General features: G+C 34.4%; 1 protein-coding gene across 4 annotated transcripts in view; it reads left to right on the forward strand.

Annotated features, from left to right (window-relative positions):
- Positions 1-18,612, forward strand: part of LOC135202560 (BTB/POZ domain-containing protein KCTD20-like) — a gene marked incomplete at its 5' end in the record, with an annotated part of 74,832 nt that overhangs the window by 11,971 nt on the left and 44,249 nt on the right. For all 4 annotated transcript variants that reach the window (XM_064232043.1, XM_064232044.1, XM_064232041.1 and 1 more), the window contains 4 exon segments: positions 8,090-8,287; positions 10,674-10,823; positions 11,013-11,110; positions 17,380-17,634. In XM_064232043.1, coding sequence (XP_064088113.1) covers positions 8,090-8,287; positions 10,674-10,823; positions 11,013-11,110; positions 17,380-17,634 — 701 coding nt within the window.

Raw genomic sequence — 18,612 nt, forward strand, 5'->3', positions numbered from 1 at the left:
CTATTTTGTCCAGCAAGAGGACCCACGTGCACGACGAGATAGAAAGGCTACTTCTTGCCTGGATAAAAGACAAAGAAATCGTTGGCGATACAATAACGGAGACGGCAATCTCCCACAAGGCCAGCACTATTTTTGGCGATTTGATTGCCCAGGCCGAAGACAACGGAGGAGAAGGGACATCAACGCCAACCCCAGAGTTCAAGGCTTCGCATGGGTGGTTCGAGAAATTCCGTAAACAAACTGGCATCCATTTGCAGGTGCGGCATGGGGAGGCTGCCAGCTCGGACACGAAAGCAGCCGAAGCCTTTAAAAAGACGTTCGACAAGATGATGACCAATGAAGGCTACAGTTCTCAGCAAGTCTTTAACTGTGATGAGACTGGCCTTTTTTGGAAAAAAAGGCCTCGTCGGACGTACATCACGGAGGAAGAGAAGAAGCTACCCGGGCATAAGCCTATGAAAGACAGGCTTACGCTCGCACTTTGTTCAAACGCCAGTAGGAATTGCAAGGTGAAGCCCCTACTGGTCTATCATTCTGAGACTCCTCGAGCCTTCAAGGCCCACAAAGTGCTTAAGGAGAAGCTTCCAGTGATGTGGAGGGCTAATGCGAAAGCCTGGGTAACGAGGCTTTTGTTCATGGAGTGGGTAAATCTGTGTTTCGGCCCGACAGTGAAGAAATTCTTGGAAGAGAAGCGCCTCCCTCTGAAATGTCTGCTGGTGTTGGACAATGCCCCTGCCCACCCTCCTGGCCTCGAGGAAGATATCCTAGCGGAGTATTCCTTCATCAAGGTTCTTTATTTTCCGCCTAACACCACCCCTCTCCTCCAGCCGATGGACCAGCAAATGATATCGAACTTTAAGAAGCTGTATACGAAACATCTTTTCAAGAGATGTTTCGACATCACCGATACCACAAACCTCACCTTGCGTGAATTTTGGAAGGAGCATTTCGATGTTGTGATATGCATCCGAGTCATTGACCAAGCTTGGTAGGAAGTTTCGAGGCGAACCTTGAATTCCTTGTGGAGGAAACTCTGGCGTGATGCCGTATCTGCCTGAGACTTTGAAGGATTCGACTTGGGCGAAGCTGGTGCTGCAGATTCAGAAACAGTTGAAGATCCTGAAACTGTTTTGCAACCAGATCTTGACAAGATAGTTGCACTCTGCAAGTCCATGGGGCTGGTCGTCGACGAGGACGACATCAATGACCTTCTCGAGGAGCACCAAGAGGAGCTTACGACGGATGACCTGAAGGAGTTGGAGGCCATGCAACGTAACGTCGTTCAAGAGGAGTTCTCTAGCAGCGGCGAGGAGGAGGACGACGACCCTATGACAACGGCAGAAATTAAGGATGTTCTAGCTGCTTTTCATAAAGTGTAATCATTTGTAGAAAAGAGACACCCCCAAAAGGCTTACACAGGTCATATGCTTGCGCAGTCCAATAACGTTTGCGTGAGTCATTTCAGGAACATTTTGAAAAGCAGGCAGAAGCAAATTTCCTTGGATAGTTATTTTTTAAAGAGGTCCTTAGTAGTGAGCAAACAGGAAGGTCCAAGTGATATGATAAAACAGAAAATTGGATGTGGTGAAGAAACTGAAATTTCTTAAAAAACGTAAAGTAAAAAAGTAAAAAAATTCAAAAATCAGAAAAAGGCAAAAAAAAGAAATTTAATTTTAAGTTTTTTGTAAAAATAAGTGTTAATGTTTTCTGCCATTTTTTAATGTGTTTCGTAAAGTTTAACGTTAATATTTTCTGCCATTTTTAATGTGTTTCATAAAGTTGAGTGTTCATGTTTTCTGCCATTTGTCCTCCTCCTCTGTCGCCACTTTCGGACATTTTACTACATAGGTACGTAAATGTGTGTACAGTATTTCTTGTATCCTGTAAACTAATACACTTTATTTACAGGTCAGTCACAGTTACGTTAGGTTTTGAATGGTCCAAATTGTTGTATTTCATTGTTTATTGGTCAATTTAGCTTTATTATAAAATTTACTGTGGTGTTTTTGTAGGGCTTGGAACGAATTAGGCAATTTACATGTAAAATGTAGTTCTAGATACGAAAAAATCAGGTTACAAAGGCTGCTTCGGAACAGATTAATTTCGTATCCTGAGGCACTACTGTATATATACTATATATATATATATATATATATATATATATATATATATATATATATATATATATATATATATATATACAGTGGACCCCCCGTATTCGCGTTCTCCAGATTCGCGGACTCACACATTCGCGGATTTCTCTAGGGAACGTTTCCCTGCATTATTCGCGGAAAATTCGCAGCATTCGCGGTATTTTTTTTTCTATGATAAATATCCACAAATTCCTGGTTTTTTTGATGAATTTCATCATAAAATGCACTTTTTGTGATAAAACTATTAAAAACCAAGTATGAAAATTTTTAGTGGGTTTTTCTTGAGTTTTAACTAACAAAATAGGCTGTTTTTAGCATTTTCATAGGGGTTCCAAACATTCGCGGTATTCTAACTATTCACGGGGGGTCTGGTACGCATCCCCCGCGAATACGGGGGGACCACTGTATATGTATATATATATATATTATATAATTATATTATATACTAAAATATATATATTATATAATATATATAATATTATTTGTATATATATTAATATATATATTTATCTTTATACTATATTTATATTAATAATTATATACTATATATAATATTACTATATATTATATATAATAATTTGTATATATATATATCACTAATATATTTATTATTATTAGCAATAATAATATATTTAGGATATATAATAATATATATATTAATATATATATATTTGTATATAATATATATAATATAATATATTATATATATAGTTGATATATTATATATATAAATTAGATACTAATATATAATAACTTGACTATTTAATATACTATTATATTATATATATATATAGACATATATTATATTTATAGAATATATTATATACTTATATAGGATATATAGTATTATATTAATATAAGATAATAATATAATACTTAATATATAGTATACTAGTTATATATATATATAATTATTTTATATATATAATAGAGGTCATATATAATATATAAAATTATATATTAATATAATAATATTTATTAATATATATATAGAATATATTATTTAAATATTCTAATAATATCACAATTATAAGATATATATATATATATTATATATTGATATATATTAATATTATATATATATATCATATGATATATAATACATATATAATATAGATATATACAAATATATATAGTATATATATATATATATATATATATATATATATATATATGTATATATGATATATATATATATATATATATATATATATATATATATATATATATATATATATATATATATATATATGATATACACTGTATATATTTACATAAAATTCATTATATGTTAAGTGTACTACGTATTAGTACAGTTTGCATAGAACAAGGAATGATCAAAAAAGAATTGGAGGTTAACCATGAGCCAAGATTAATGTGTAAGGACATGAAGCACACAAAATTCTTCTTAGCTTTTGAATGTATCATCCAGAGTGCTTCAAAGTTTAATATCTTTTGTTAGCAAAGTTAATAGATGTTTTCTGCTAACTGAATATTGTGTAATATCATATTTGTAAAGGAATTCTTTTTATTGTCTAATTCTTGAATTTGGATTAAGATTAGAAGTTATTGATTGGTAGTCCACTTTGCTTGTCATTGAAACAATGCAAATTATTGTCCTCTATCCTTGGAAGCTGATATCACAAATATTTATGTCGAAACAGGCCTTAAAATATCATGTTGAGGCAGGCCTTTAAAGAAAAGCAAGAATTTTAGAAGAAATATAAAAAATTAGGACATTGGGAAATATTAATTTTTCTTTGGAAGTTTTTCAAAATGATATCGTTTTCCTAACATTGAAGTAGCATTTTTTCACCTTGATTGTTTTATTTTAGTGCTGAAAAAAAGCACTGCATTAAGTTGTTTGAGGAATATAAAATATAGCTTTTATGCTGAAATGGCCAATTTATAATTCTTTGAACTATCATTATGGAAGAGAACTGCCTTTCCAAAAGTTACAGGTAACATATGCCTTTTCAAACTTGAAGCTAGTGTTGTAGTTGTAAAAGATGTCTATTCAAAATTTCTATTTTGGTGATATATCAGCTGACTAAACCTAGAAATTCTGACTATTTACAAGTTATGTACAGTAATACCTTGGTTTATGAATAACTTTGTCTACGAGTAAATCGGTGTGCGAGCATGAAAAGTAAAATCAGTGTACAATCATGTATTGGACAGGGGGGCAAAAATTTCCCTCCCACATGTGCATTTTTTGTGGAAAAGTACTAACGACAGCATCTCACAAAGCAGTCTCGTGGTTTTTTACGCCATTTCGTTGTCTGTAAGCTCGGATTACCCAACCCCCCTCAACCCCTTAATCAGCCCTTCATCTTCATTCTCTCAGCGACGCTTGGTTCGGTAGCATCATTTACTATTTAAAAGTGATTTTAAGAGCTTTGACCGCGTGTTCTTTAATTGTGATTGCTATAGTTCACCATAAAGATAACAGTGAAATATATACAGTACAGCATCTAGAAATGGCCCCCCAAGATGATTAAGAAAGACAGTAAGAAAAAGATGATAACTGTCAAATTGAAAAAGAAATTATTGATAAGCATGAACGAGGTACACGTGTGTCAGACCTGGCCAAGATTGACAAATTGTAGTATTCTCAAGAAAAAAGAAATCAAAGCAATGGGCGTTGCAAAAGGGGTCCTTACAGTGATGAAACAATGGCCACACGTTTTTGATAGCGTAGAAAAGTTGCTTCGCATCTGGATAAATAACAGGCAGGAGATACGATAGCTGAGAACATTTTTTGTGAAAAGACACGGTTGTTATATGGTGACCTTGTTAAAAAGGGGCCAGGCATATCAGTAGACAAAGAAAAAGAAACTTTTAAGGCAAGCCGTGGTTGGTTTGAAAACTTTAAAAAAAGATATGGCATTCATAGTGTGCAACATGGGGAGGGTGCAAGCTCCAATGTAAAGGCAGCAGAGGCGTTCATTACCGAGTTTAAAAGGTTCGTGGATTCCGAGAGTTACAATCCGCAACAAGTGTTTAATTGGGATGAGACCAGCCTGTTCTGGAAGAAAATGCTCAGGAGGACCTTCATTACAGCAGGAAAAAAAAGGCCACTTCCCAGTCACAAGCCCATGAAAGATCGTCTAACCCTGCTGTTCTGTGCCAATGCAAGTGGGGATTGCAAAATTAAACCTCTCTTGCTGTATCACTTGGAGAATCCACGAGCCTTTAAAAAGAACAAGGTGCAGAAGAAGCAACTGAATGTGATGTGGAGGTCTTAACAACAGGGTTTGGGTCCCGGATCTTGTTTGTTGAATGAATCAATGATGTTTTTGGTCCGGAGGTCAAAAAGTACCTCCTGGAGAAGAACCTTCCACTCCAAGCCCTGTTGCTTATGGACAATGCTCCTGCCCATCCTCCAGCCATTGAAGATGATTTGGTGGAAGAGTAAGTTTGTTGAATTCAAGTTCCTGCCGCCCAACACCACTCCAATACTACAACTCATGGATCAGCAGGTGATATCAAATTTTAAGAAGCTTTATACAAAAACTATGTATGTTCCAGCGCTGCTTCGAGGCCACCAGAGGGACCAACCTTAACCCTCTGAGAGTTTTGGAAAGACCACTTTAGCATCGTCAGCTGCCTCAGATTGATTGACAAAGCCTGGGAAGGGATCACCAAGAGAGCCCTCAATTTTGTGGAAGAAACTGTGGCCTGACAGTGTTCCTGAACGAGATTTTGATGGGTATGAACCTATCCAGGAGGGAGTTTCAATAGGGCTGGAGGTGGACAAGGACGACGACAGTGATTTTCTGGATAAGAATAGCGAGCAGCTGACGACCGAGGAGCTGTTGTAGTTGCATAAGGAGCAGCAAAAAGAGGTCATGAAGGACATTTCATCTGAGGAGGAGGACGGACAGATTGAAAAAACTAGCGCTTATAGTGAAATTAGGGAAATGTTGAAACAGTGAGAAAACTTGAAAAATTTTCTAAAAAAAAACATCACCCAGATAAGGCTTTGGTAGGGCGTACGGCGAACCTATTTACCTACAATGCTGTGACCCATTTCCATAAAATTTTAAAGAAAAGACAAATGCAGTCGTCTCTAGATAGGTTCCTTGTAAAATTTGAATGAAAGAATGTAAGAAAAGATGACCAAGTGTCCAGAAAACATAAATTAAGGGATTCAGTTAGTGATAGTAAATGCCATTTGAGAGAGAGAACTCAAGACATTTTACCAAAAGTTCTCATGGAGGGAGATTCTCCCTCCAACAAGTAACCTCCTCCTCCTCCTCCTCCTCCTCCTCCTCAGTAGTGTGCTAGTTAAATTGTCAATATGTTTAGCATTAAGTTGCCAGTTATTTTATTTTTCATTTTGAATTATTAAATTTCATTCATTTCTGATGTTAGGGGTTATAATTTTAACATTACAGTGGCAGAACCCCCCCAAAAATATGATAATGTGTATTTATGGATGTGTGGAATGCATCAAGTTATTTCCATTTATTTCTTATGGGACAAATTGTTTCGGTCTACGAGAATTTTATGTTACGAGCTTGCTCTTGGAACGAATTAAGCTCATAAACCAAGGTATCACTGTATTGAATGTTTTTTCTTAAAATCCATGTCCAAACTCATGTAATCAAACCTTTTATACAAGGCCTGTATATATTGGTAATTCAAAGGATAAAGTAGAAAAAAAATGTGCAAACATTCCTCATCATACCTGTTATATTTCATTTGATTTACGTGTGTATTGTATCAGATTACTAATCAACATAAAATTTCAGTGTACTTTAGAATGTAGGTCAACTGATTTTAATAGCTTTCTTATAATAGTATCCACTTGAATACTTGATGTAATTTACACAATATTACCTTTGGTACGCCTTCACATGCACTGCAACATTCTCATATAACTACATAGCCACAAAAATTATTATGAGTTATGTTTTTTCTTATGAACCCTGGCATTCAGTATATTAGTGTTGTAAATTCAGGTATATTGTTGTTGTTCATTATACAGTTTGAGGCAATGAAATATTTTACCATACCATAAATTTATACAAAATAGAAGTACATCACGTATATAGGATAAACATAACTACCCACGATGTCATATGAATACAATTCGGCATAATGATATTCAAAACTGATTTTGAGGTTATGGTGTGACAGAGAACAGTAATTTTTTAGCTTCATATCACTCCCAACATTTACTAGCTTCATACTCTGGTTCATGAGATTATGGAACAATTTACTAGCTTCATACGCTGGTTCATGAGATTATGGAACAATCATACTCAGCACTTCAAATATGCTCATGATACTCCAGTGCTATTGGCCATAAAAAGTACCTGTGTAAATTGAGCTAATTATTTTATTCCTTTTATGGTTTTTGATTAAAAAGTGTCACCATTTTTGGTGTTTTACCACTGAGATGGAGTCAGAAAGGGTTATCCAAAACTAACTTAGTAATTGCTACGTGAATTAATTCATTTTGAGTGTATTGCAATGCTAATATTTGTAGAAAATGAGCTTACCCTTTGACTGGTCATGTCTGTTGTTGGGAGTGGCACTGAAGATATTTTTCTAAGTTGATAACATTTTCTTTAGGATCACTCCTTTAATCTGTCTGAATTAATCTGTATACATAAATGACATATTTTCAAATTAAAAGCCTAAGAACTTATGTAAATTGCACTTTAAATTTCTGGTTATTTTGTGCATGTCATCCACAGATCCTCTCGTACTAGGAGCTGGTTGTCTCTATTGTTTGGGAAATTGATCTATATTTTAAATTCAGTTTAATAAGTTATAAAGATTTCAGGAGAAATTACAGTTTAATGCTATAAATCAGTGTACATTTATTTGGAATACGTAGAATTTTATTGTTCTGCCCAAGGTTAGGTGTAGTGGCATAATAAATGTATTTTTGTAGACTTTAGTCAACTGAAAATTTCTTCCAGGTGGCCTTTTGCACGAGCTAAGTAACGAAGGTGCTCGGCAGCAGTTTGAAGTTTTCTTAGAAGAGCATATCTTACCTCTTATGGTGCTTGCTGCTCAGAGGGGAGATAGAGAATGCCATATTGTCATATTACTGGATGATGACACAGTTGAATGGGATGATGATTATCCTCCTCAGATGGGAGAAGAATACAGCCAAAGTATGCCATATGAATCATTTTTGCATGTTGCCTAGATTCACATTTTTCATTATTGTACGTAATCATCATCATTATTATGAATATTTTTAGATCAATGTTCCCCTATACAGGGTTAGATATAAAATGAGGTCTCCTCTCTTTTCTCTGCCTTGTGATCTTTGTTTTAAGTTTTATCAGATCTAGGTCTTCATCTATCTTCTTACCCCCATAGTTTCATAGATCTTCTTTATATTTATTTTACTGGTTTTCTGGCAAACTGTTCCTTATCCATTCTCATCACATATCCAAGCCTTCTCAGTTTGTGAGATGTAATTATTTTTTCCCAGGCTTTCTGCTGTCTCTACAAATTCCTATAATCTTAATATTCATGGTCACATCATTTAAAAATTTCTCTTTTCTTTGAGTGTCCATCCTTCTATTTTATAGTTAGGATAGCCTTTATGTACTCATTGTAAGTCTTTGCTCTGTCCACTAAGGGGGCATATTTATTTAATGATAATCTGGCTATATCTATCTATTTTCTCCATTTTCTTAATGCATCCTCAACTGCTGCTTCACAGCCCAGTGTGCTTCCAAGGAAACAGAAATGTTTGACCTATTTCAAAACATTCCCATCTATCACAGAAGGGTTTTTAACTCCCCTCTCATCCTGATGGACTGCAACATTTCTTAGATTCAGATAACCTGTCACTGTCTTTACTCTAGGTTTTGTGGTATGATGGAGTAACATCACTAGCTTGAGTCTCTCTGTGACCTTCTACTTTCACAATCCCTTATTAATGATTTTTCTTGTTACTCTTGTCATTTACCTTTCCAAGGTCCACAGGTATATGGTGGTACTTTTATTTTAGTTTTCCATTGTAAAGATGGCTTATATTGCTGTTCTCGGAGGCCTAAAGCCAATAATAATTGATGTAAACAAATTTTCTTGTCCTTCAAGAAAATGTACTTGTGTGTTTACTGCACTTACATATGTTGTTTATTTTAACAAAATCTCTTGATAAGATACACGGTATATTACATTGTTCTCCAGCATGATTAATATGAAACATAAATCTTTGAAAAGTTTTTTTTGAAGTGGAAGTGTAATTTTACAAAGTAGTGTGGTGAACTATTAACCACATTTTGATAAGTAGTACTCTCTTATTAGATTAATCTTTCATTTTAACTTTTTCCTTCCTGTAGTTGAGCTTTGTCTATTTACATGTGGTCTTTTTGTTGCCTAATGTAATCTTACTTGTTAATCTTTGCTAACTGATATATTGGAAGTTCATTTTGCTTAATTTAATCTTAATTGTTAACTTTTGCTACACTTAATTGTTAATTGTTGTTTTAATTACAAGGGAGGTTTTTCCTTTTTTTCTCAAGATAGTAGTTTGCAGCTGCCTGCTTTATAGTTTTTTGCAGTAATTTTCTTTTTATAAAGGTCATTATTATTGTTACTATTACTATAAATAATATCAAGTATTATAATATTTTTTTATGTTATTGTTTGGAAGGAGGCTTTGTTATGCAAGTTTCATGAAATACATTTGTTGCTTCAGTAGAATAAAGTTTAATTGAACTTTTTATTGTTTCTAATGTTTGTTTATTATGGACACAGTTAGGTACTTAAGTTTCTACCCATCATGGTAGGACATTAACACTATAACACAGTGGAAGTTAGGTGTAGACTGGATTGAAATGTGCATTAGGGTAATTTTGTTATTATTTTGTTTTGGCCATTTGCATTGTAATTCTCACCACTCACTGGACTGGCCTTAAGTAGGCAGGAAGAGTATGTAGGTGATAAAGAATTGTGATTTTTAAAAGTTTGATGTTCATGAGGGAATAAAATGTTTTATTGTTTTGTTTACAAATTTTAAATGCCATAAAAAAATAATGGTGCCCAACTTTTTAGGAAAGCAATAAGAAAACACCATACAAGAATCCTTTGTAGATTATATTATTGCTTCTAGTAGATTGGTACTTTGTAGCTTCATGCCATAGTGCTGTTTATTACCCATTTTTATTTTTGATTTTGAGTCTGAGTAGTTAAGAATTTTTCACTTAAAAACTGTACCTAAGAAGTATAAATGTTAATATACTTACTTTTAATTTACTATCTTTTCAACAAAGAATAAAGAATACAATTAAAATTGGAAAAGGCAATTAGATATATCAAAGCACCTTAAATTTAAACAAAGTTCAGTTGTATTGCTTTTACTATTTTTTTTTATATTCTTCTTTATTTATAGATGTTTGACCCCACTCTTACTATGATGTGACTATGATTTTTATTGTAGCTTTTTTATTTGAAGTTGTTGCTCAAATTCAATATAGGGTACATGGAGTGTGTTAGTTTTTATGCGTGCTTTTTTTTTTTAACCTTGTTCAAATTTTCCAGCCATATGCTCAACTGCAATGTACCGTTTCTTCAAGTATATTGAGAATAGAGATGTAGCCAAGCAAGTCTTGAAAGAGCGAGGGCTAAAGAAGATCCGCCTTGGAATTGAAGGGTATCCTACCTACAAGGAAAAAATCAAGAAAAGACCAGGTATATACTAGTTGTTTATGCAGTTGGCTATAGTTTTAGTAGGTAATGTTTTATTAGATTTTATGTTTTTCACAATTTTTTTAAAAAGTAGTGAGAAAGAATGAAATTGTATGATGATAATACTTTATTTTCAAAATTGTTTTGAGCAAAGTCAATCCTTTTACCCCACTGCTTTCCTTTTCCTTTAAGGTGGCCGTGCTGAAGTGATATATAATTATGTACAACGACCATTTATACGTATGTCTTGGGAAAAAGAAGAGGCTAAAAGCAGACATGTTGATTTTCAGGTAAATATGAGATGTTATGCTTATTTTTTTTTTTAAGGATTGCACTGAATGAATTTTTAGATCCCAGCACTTGGCCTTTGGCCTAAATTTTATATTCCACCCCATTCCTTTAAAGGGATTACAGTGGACCCAAGCTTATTCGCGGTTCAGGAATTGTAGATTCAGTTATTCAGTTATGGAACATATTTTTCAATAAATCGTAGAAAATTCATGAATTCATGGGTTTTTCTTAGAATATTCACGGATTTCTCTAATTTCATGTTATTTTTTTTACTAAATACATTTTTTTATCATAAAATATGTATTTAGTTATAAAAATTACATGAAAATAGGCAGTTGTAAGCATTTTTATAGGGATCTTTGGCGTACCAGCCTTTAAAATACACAGTCATAAGCATTTTTAGAGGGGTTCCAATATATTACAGATTTTGAGTATGTATTCGCGGGTGGTTGTGATACCTAACCCCCATGAGTATGGGGTCCACTGTGTACCTCTGCTATAAAATAGTTTTTATAGGATTAGTACCTTCAGGGATACATAAATATTTGTTCAGTCACCTTACAGTAATCCCTCAATCATCTGGATCTTCATTATCTGACACTACCAGACGAGGAACCAAATATACATATACCTGTATACTATACAGTATACATTTCAGAAAATTTGAAAAATCCACTCTTTGATGCTTGGCAAAGTGAGCGGCCTAAGGAAATGTTGATAACACTGCTTACACTCAAGAAGAGACTCGGAAAAGTTTTTGGGGTGTGTGAGGTGCGGAGAAGTTTCTAATGGGGGGGGGCCTTGTCAGATGGCTGGGTGCCATGGGAGGGGATTGGCAAGAAGGGTGTTACAAGAACTCAGACAGAGAAAGGGTTGTTTTGGGAGGTGGGCGGAGCATGGAAGGAGTTTCCATGGCTGGGAGGCAGGGGGTGGAGTGGGGGAATGCAATGTGGTGATGTGTTGAGAGAGGTAGAAAGGCCTTTGATTTCGTTGGAGCTATGTATTTTTATTTATGATTTTCCACGCATGATTAAGATATACAGGCAATTCCCAGCTGTTGGTGGGGCTTTCGTGTACCTTTTGGCACCAATAACTGAAACTCTGCCCATTATGGCCTGCCATAAAAGTGGATCGCCATTAACTGAGTCTGCTGATAACCAGGGACTGCCTGTATACAGTACGTACTGTAATGAAACTTTTAATGGAATACACCAAACACAAGCAAATAAAGAAGAGAGAGAGAGAGAGAGAGAGAGAGAGAGAGAGATATCACACTCACTCTTGACCCTTTTTTTATTTTTATTTTACACTACACTACGTATTCTTATATTTATTTTTACCGCATAAATAGTGCAGTGAGTTGCCAGCATTTTCAAATTTGCATTTTAAATATTTTTAATTAGAGGTGAAATATTAACAGTAATAAAATACTCTTGTGTACTGTTATATGTGATAATCATACTTTAGAGTCAACTAAACATGTAATGAAATACTGTATAGTCAATCAACGTAAATCAAGCAAATCCCCCCCAAAAAAGTCAACACATGCTAAGAAACACACACAAGTGAAAGAGGTATGTAGAGAGATTGTTATTGGCTTAAAATTTAGCACATCATATAACATGTCATGAAATGACTCTTTGTTCTGTTATTATTTACTGCATAAAAGATGAAAAAAGCAATCAAATATACAACCCAAAAGAGAGAGAAATGCATGTGATGAGATACATTAAACACATTGCAAATGAAAAAAAGAGGAGATACAATTTTTATTTTTATGGTTTGCCATAATTTAACTGCATAAAAGGTGAAAAAACAATAAAATTAACAATCCAAAAGAGACAGAGAATCACATTCATTATCCTCTAGTGTGTGCATGTACACACACATATATTGCTTCCCTTCAGTTGAGGGAGGGGGAAGTGAGTTATAAATAGGTTATCAAGTGGCTAACATCTACCACAAAATCATGATGAATGTCGCAATAGTGTAATTATTTTAATATTCATTCTGAATGTGAACATTATATTTTTGATAAAATACCATCAGTGACAAAATATTCTAATGTGTACTGTTATGGTATATGTGATTACCGTATTAGTCACCTAGAAAAAAAAAAAACTAAACGATGACAAACTTTTAATGTAATTCCACATGTAGATGTAAACACACACAGGGATACAAGTAAAGCTTCCTTGATATGAGGTGAAATGAAAATTCTAAAACTCCAAAACAGAAAATTATCAAGTGCTTTTCAGTAGTGTCCTTAAAGTGAATATGTTTTGGACAGTCATCATTGTGAAATAACCCGTACACTTAAAATGTTTATACATATGCTCGTGTATCACGCGATCTCGTGTATCATGTGACTTAAAATTTCATCCCCTTAACATGATTTCATTGCATATCTTGTGTACCATGCAAGTTGCAATTTCAATAGCCTAGTTCACATTAGGCTCATCTCTTTTTCTTTGTAATCCCATCTTGTTAAATAAATGACATTTAAAAAATAAAACTAGTCTTTGCTTACTGAGTAAATTTCATTTTTTCAATTTTGGTAAATTATGCTGTACTAGGCTAATCTCGCGGAGAGAATTAATAGATCATACTGTACTAGGCTATGCTTGTACATAGAGCAAAATTTCATTTTTGGTAGATTGTGTTGGCTAAGCTTTCAAATAGGGTTGCCAAACTTATGGTTTTCATAACAGTTCATAACCACCTATTATAATTAACAACCTCTTAGCATGAGCACCACTTAACAAAGAATTTTCATTAACAATACGAAGTATAGACATAAATAAACGAATTGGTGAAACAGCTGTTTTGTGATTTTGAGGGATTTTATTTTAAAGTATGTTAGAGTAACTTTGTACTATAACAGTTTTACATTTATGTACAAAAATGAAATTAATTCCAGTGATAATCCTTATCTTTTAGCAACTAAAAAATTATTCTCCTGATATTTTTGGTAGTAGGCCTCAATCAGCTAGTTCTTTTAACATCAGCCTTGCCTACTTAAATGTACAATATGGCGGATGCTCCATTTTTTTATATTAAGATGGTACAGCATGATGATAAAACAGAACAAATGGATTCAGTAATTTAAAAATATGTTTCATTACCATTAACTTTACATCAAGTCCCCAGATATCGATGATCTGGTTTTATGGGGTTTGTCTAGCGTCGAAGTGTGCTTGTCTATTGCCGAAATGCACCGATTTCCAGTTTTCGGCGTTGATACATACCTGACAGAGACACCATTAACTGGTTATCAGTGATTTTCTCTGATCATCAAGCTGTCAGAATGGAGTCCCCACCAATAACCAGGGACTGCATATATCTTATATACAGCTTTTTGTTTTATGCAATTGAATACTATAAGTGTAACACCCCACCTAGGTCAATAGTTCACACATACACATTTTTTATTTCATGAATGGTAATACATATGAAAGTTGCTGGTATAAGAATACATTAATTATGATCAAACCATGGTAGACTTCAGTTACAGATAGGCTACATGCCTACCAAATTGTGTGTTGTTTATGAAATAGAAAAAGGGTTTGCATTTATTTTTTTAAAGTGTACTAGTTATGTAGTAACTAGTTTGAAGTATGATGGTGGTTGTTTAAAAGCATATTGATAGTTTATAGTTACGTGGTGTTAACAAGGTAGGGGGAATAGGGGTATGGAGTTAGCATTTTTCACCTGTAGAGGTTTTACTTACGTTTATCCAAATTTCACCCTTATTAGATGGGGCCTTGACTCTATTAATCCAGATAATAAAGAGATTACTGTACCCTATTGTGAAAAGAGTTACAAACTTGACATGTTGTCTTGGTAATAGTAGTTTTTGGCAGCAAAATGTGTAACAAATTTAATAAGTTTCAGTCAATTTGGTGAAAGAAATTAAGCTGTAATAATCCTTTCACCTATGGATTAGTTTACTCAGTCCTTTATTTAGACAATACAGTACAACATTACCATGAAAACATTGCACAGGCAGTCCCTGGTTACGTCTTGGATTCCATTCCTGAATTGCGACATAAGCTAGAAAACGACGTAAGCCAAAACACTGCATTAAAAAATTGCTAAAAATGATAAAGTGGTAAAAGCCTTGCCTCTAATCTGTTGGTTATCCCAATTGATTTACCTTGCTTCTGGTGAGGTGTGCATCCATGATCTTGTAGAATTTCCTCCAAAAATGTACAAATATTCTTGTCAATCACAGCGCACCGTAATATTGAAACAACATAACCGCAGAACATCACTGTAACCCTTTAGAGGTTTTTTGATAAATATATTTGAAAAGTGACATAAGTTTGGAACTACGTAAACCGAAACCAACTTAACCTGGGGACTGCCTGTATTGGACAGCTAATAAGTACATACTGGACAAATATCCATTAGATAAATTGCCAGAATCTTCAAAATTTTGAGTGTCTAATTATATAGTTTTTACGAACTTTATAATGGATGAAATTTATTATTTTTGTTCCTTGCCTAAGAAAAACCCATTCAACCAGCCATATGAAAGCTGTGGTATTTGGCTTCGCAGTCAGTTATCAGTTTTTATATCCTACAGTAATATTTTATTAAACTATTTTCATCTGTGGAGTTTATCAACAACTTATTGTGCATGAATTCAATCTCCTTAAGTGTTTTAATAAGAATTTTATCCATGCTGTAAAACCACTTGACGAATCCTTTGGATATTGTTAGTTGAGAAAAATAGAATATTATCAAGCTGAGAGATTAGGTAAAAAAAAAATTTATAGTAATGGATATCAGATTATCTTTAGATATTTTTAACCCTTAGTGGATGGGTAAAAAAAAAATCAATATGGAGCTCCTCAGGCAGTGTAAACTTTGAGGTTGGCCAATTTAAAAAAAAAGAAAAAACATCAATGGAAAGAGGAAGACATGCAAATGCACATGGTGAAAGGAAAAATTCAAAAAAATGTCTCTACCTTCCATGAGTTGAAAATGACTATTTACAACTTGTAGGGCCTCTTTTACAAGACAGAAGTAAATTTTACTAACTTACATATGTTTTTTTCTAATAAATAATTTTATTTTATTGTGTAACATTATAATTACAGCTCACACAATATCAAAACAGATAAGAAATAAAATTAGTAACAAATTCTTAACATACATGTTGAAAAATATTTACATTAATTTACCGAGAACAAAGCTTCAGTAACTTTTATTTGTACATGTTTTTTTCTAATATTTCTTTGAACTTTTCTTTGCAATATTACCCCAGGGGGTTAGTGCCATCAGTGTACCTCATTTGGTGCAATGTAGGCTTTACTTAAGGTTCTTTGCAGCATCCCTTCGGCCCCTAGCTGCAACTACTATCATTCCTTTTACTGTACCTCCATTCATATTGTTTTCCTTCCATCTTACTTTCCACCCTCTCCTAACAATTGTTTCATAGTGCAACTGCGAGGTTTTCCTCCTGTAACACCTTTCAAACCTATTACTGTCAATTTCTGTTTCAGCGCTGAATGGCCTTAGTTGTCCCAGTGCTTGGTGTACAGTAATGCCAAAAATCTATATAAATAAAAAATCTTTGCAATATTACAGTTTTAACTGACATACTATCATAAAAGACAAGGACAAAAACCAACAGCAACCCCTTGGTATATTTATGAGCAAATTTATAAAAAGACGTTGTGTGACGGACACATTTCATTCCCCCTTCAAGTCCAAAGCAGAACTGAGGTCCTGAGACTCCAGATTTGTTATTTTAGCATGTGTAAAAGTCTCATTAGTGAATTTATGGGCTATAGAAGTATTAGCACCTCTTTCTTGCCCAATTCTTTCCAAATTGATGGCACTTAATATTTGTTCTCTACAGGATCAATCCATCCACCACCCCAAACCTGTTATTACTACTCCTGAGGAGCTATCCTTATATTAAGGGATAAATACATATGTCTGTGTATATATTTTATTTGCTATCCGGATAGTAGGATGTTAGTAGGCTTAACCGAAAAATTACATATTTGAATAATAGGTTTACTTGTGGTTATATGAAAGCTAAGGCTTGATGAGAAGATATAGTTAGAGACAATAGATACAGAATTTAATACTTGTACATAACTTGTTGGTTAGTATTTTAATCAGACACCTTAAGTTTGATCTGGATTCTAAGCTTTAAGGGCACATTCAAAGTTGTTCATACACCAACCTTAATATAAATATTTAATGTTTGTACTTTTTTCATAGTTTATACAACAAAAATGTCTTTTTTCAGTGTGTGAAAAGCAAATCTGTAACTGACCTTGCCGAAGCAACAGCAGATCCAGCACTAGACCGTGTTGTGACACTGGACCCACCTCCTGCTGCCATGGGTCAAGAAGCCCCACAGGATCCACTACCCCCTCTTGAGGGAGCAGTTGGGGGAGGAGAAGCTCATCCAGATGAGGGGGCGATTGGAGGTGCTGCTGGTGGCGCTGTTGGAGGAGCTCAGAATCCTCCACCACCACCATCCAATGAATTATATCCCGAGGTAAGGTAGCATGTATTTTGGGGCCAAGTACGTTTTTTTTTAGCATTTTTTTTATTATAAGAGACAGACTAGGGACATGCTTGGCCAGTTCAAGAAATTTTTACATGTTAATGGATTTCCCATTCATAAATAATAACCAAACCTGCCACCCAAAAATATAGAAATTGAATAATTCTGGAAACAGGGAGGAAGATAGTTCTGTATAGCTATGGTAGTTTATTGAAGCATCAATGTTTACCCTTCATTGGTCGTGGGTTATTAGTTAAAAAAAAAATGTATTTGAGAATTAAATTTAAAATGTACACAGCTGTGTCTATGTCTATAATGTGATGCAGTAGCTTAGATGGAATATTTTAAGGTTTCTAAAGATGTTATATAATTTGCAGAATTTAGTGGTAAGTTGCATGTGGAGATATTTTGTATGGGTATCAATCAAGGGATAAAGGTTTTCCAGTGTTCTGTATCAACATTATCTTTATAGATATCCTCTGTAAATCTATTTGATTGGTATAGGTTTGAAATTGATCATTTGGTTTTACATCTTTAGTTGCTTATTTGTTCCGACGCTGTATACTTACCTCGAACTACTTAATAGGAGAGACCTGGATGTCAATCCAGTACCGACAGAAAAATCAGGTTACCGCTTCCATACCTAGCCAGGTACATGCCCCGAGGGTCAAGGCTACATGCCTTCGACCTCTAACCTCAGTTCTCTCCTGGTTGCTGACCCATGTACACGTGTCGGCTCATTGTCCTTGTGTACGATAGTCTTCCCTCCCTTGTGTGTGTGTGTGTATCTGCATCATGGAGCCTGACATGCCTCAACGTTGTTGTTCAAGCCCTTTGGAGGATAAGTCGTGTGGGGCTTTCTTGTCATCGACGATTATCGACCCCCACTATTTTGTGTAAATCGTGTTGTGGCGGCCCCTGCTCTCCGGAGTCTATGTGTCCAGAGTGTTTCCTGCCCTCCCTTCCAAT

The sequence above is a fragment of the Macrobrachium nipponense genome, chromosome 30 (genome assembly GCF_015104395.2).
Source record: "Macrobrachium nipponense isolate FS-2020 chromosome 30, ASM1510439v2, whole genome shotgun sequence".
NCBI classification, from domain to species: domain Eukaryota; kingdom Metazoa; phylum Arthropoda; class Malacostraca; order Decapoda; family Palaemonidae; genus Macrobrachium; species Macrobrachium nipponense.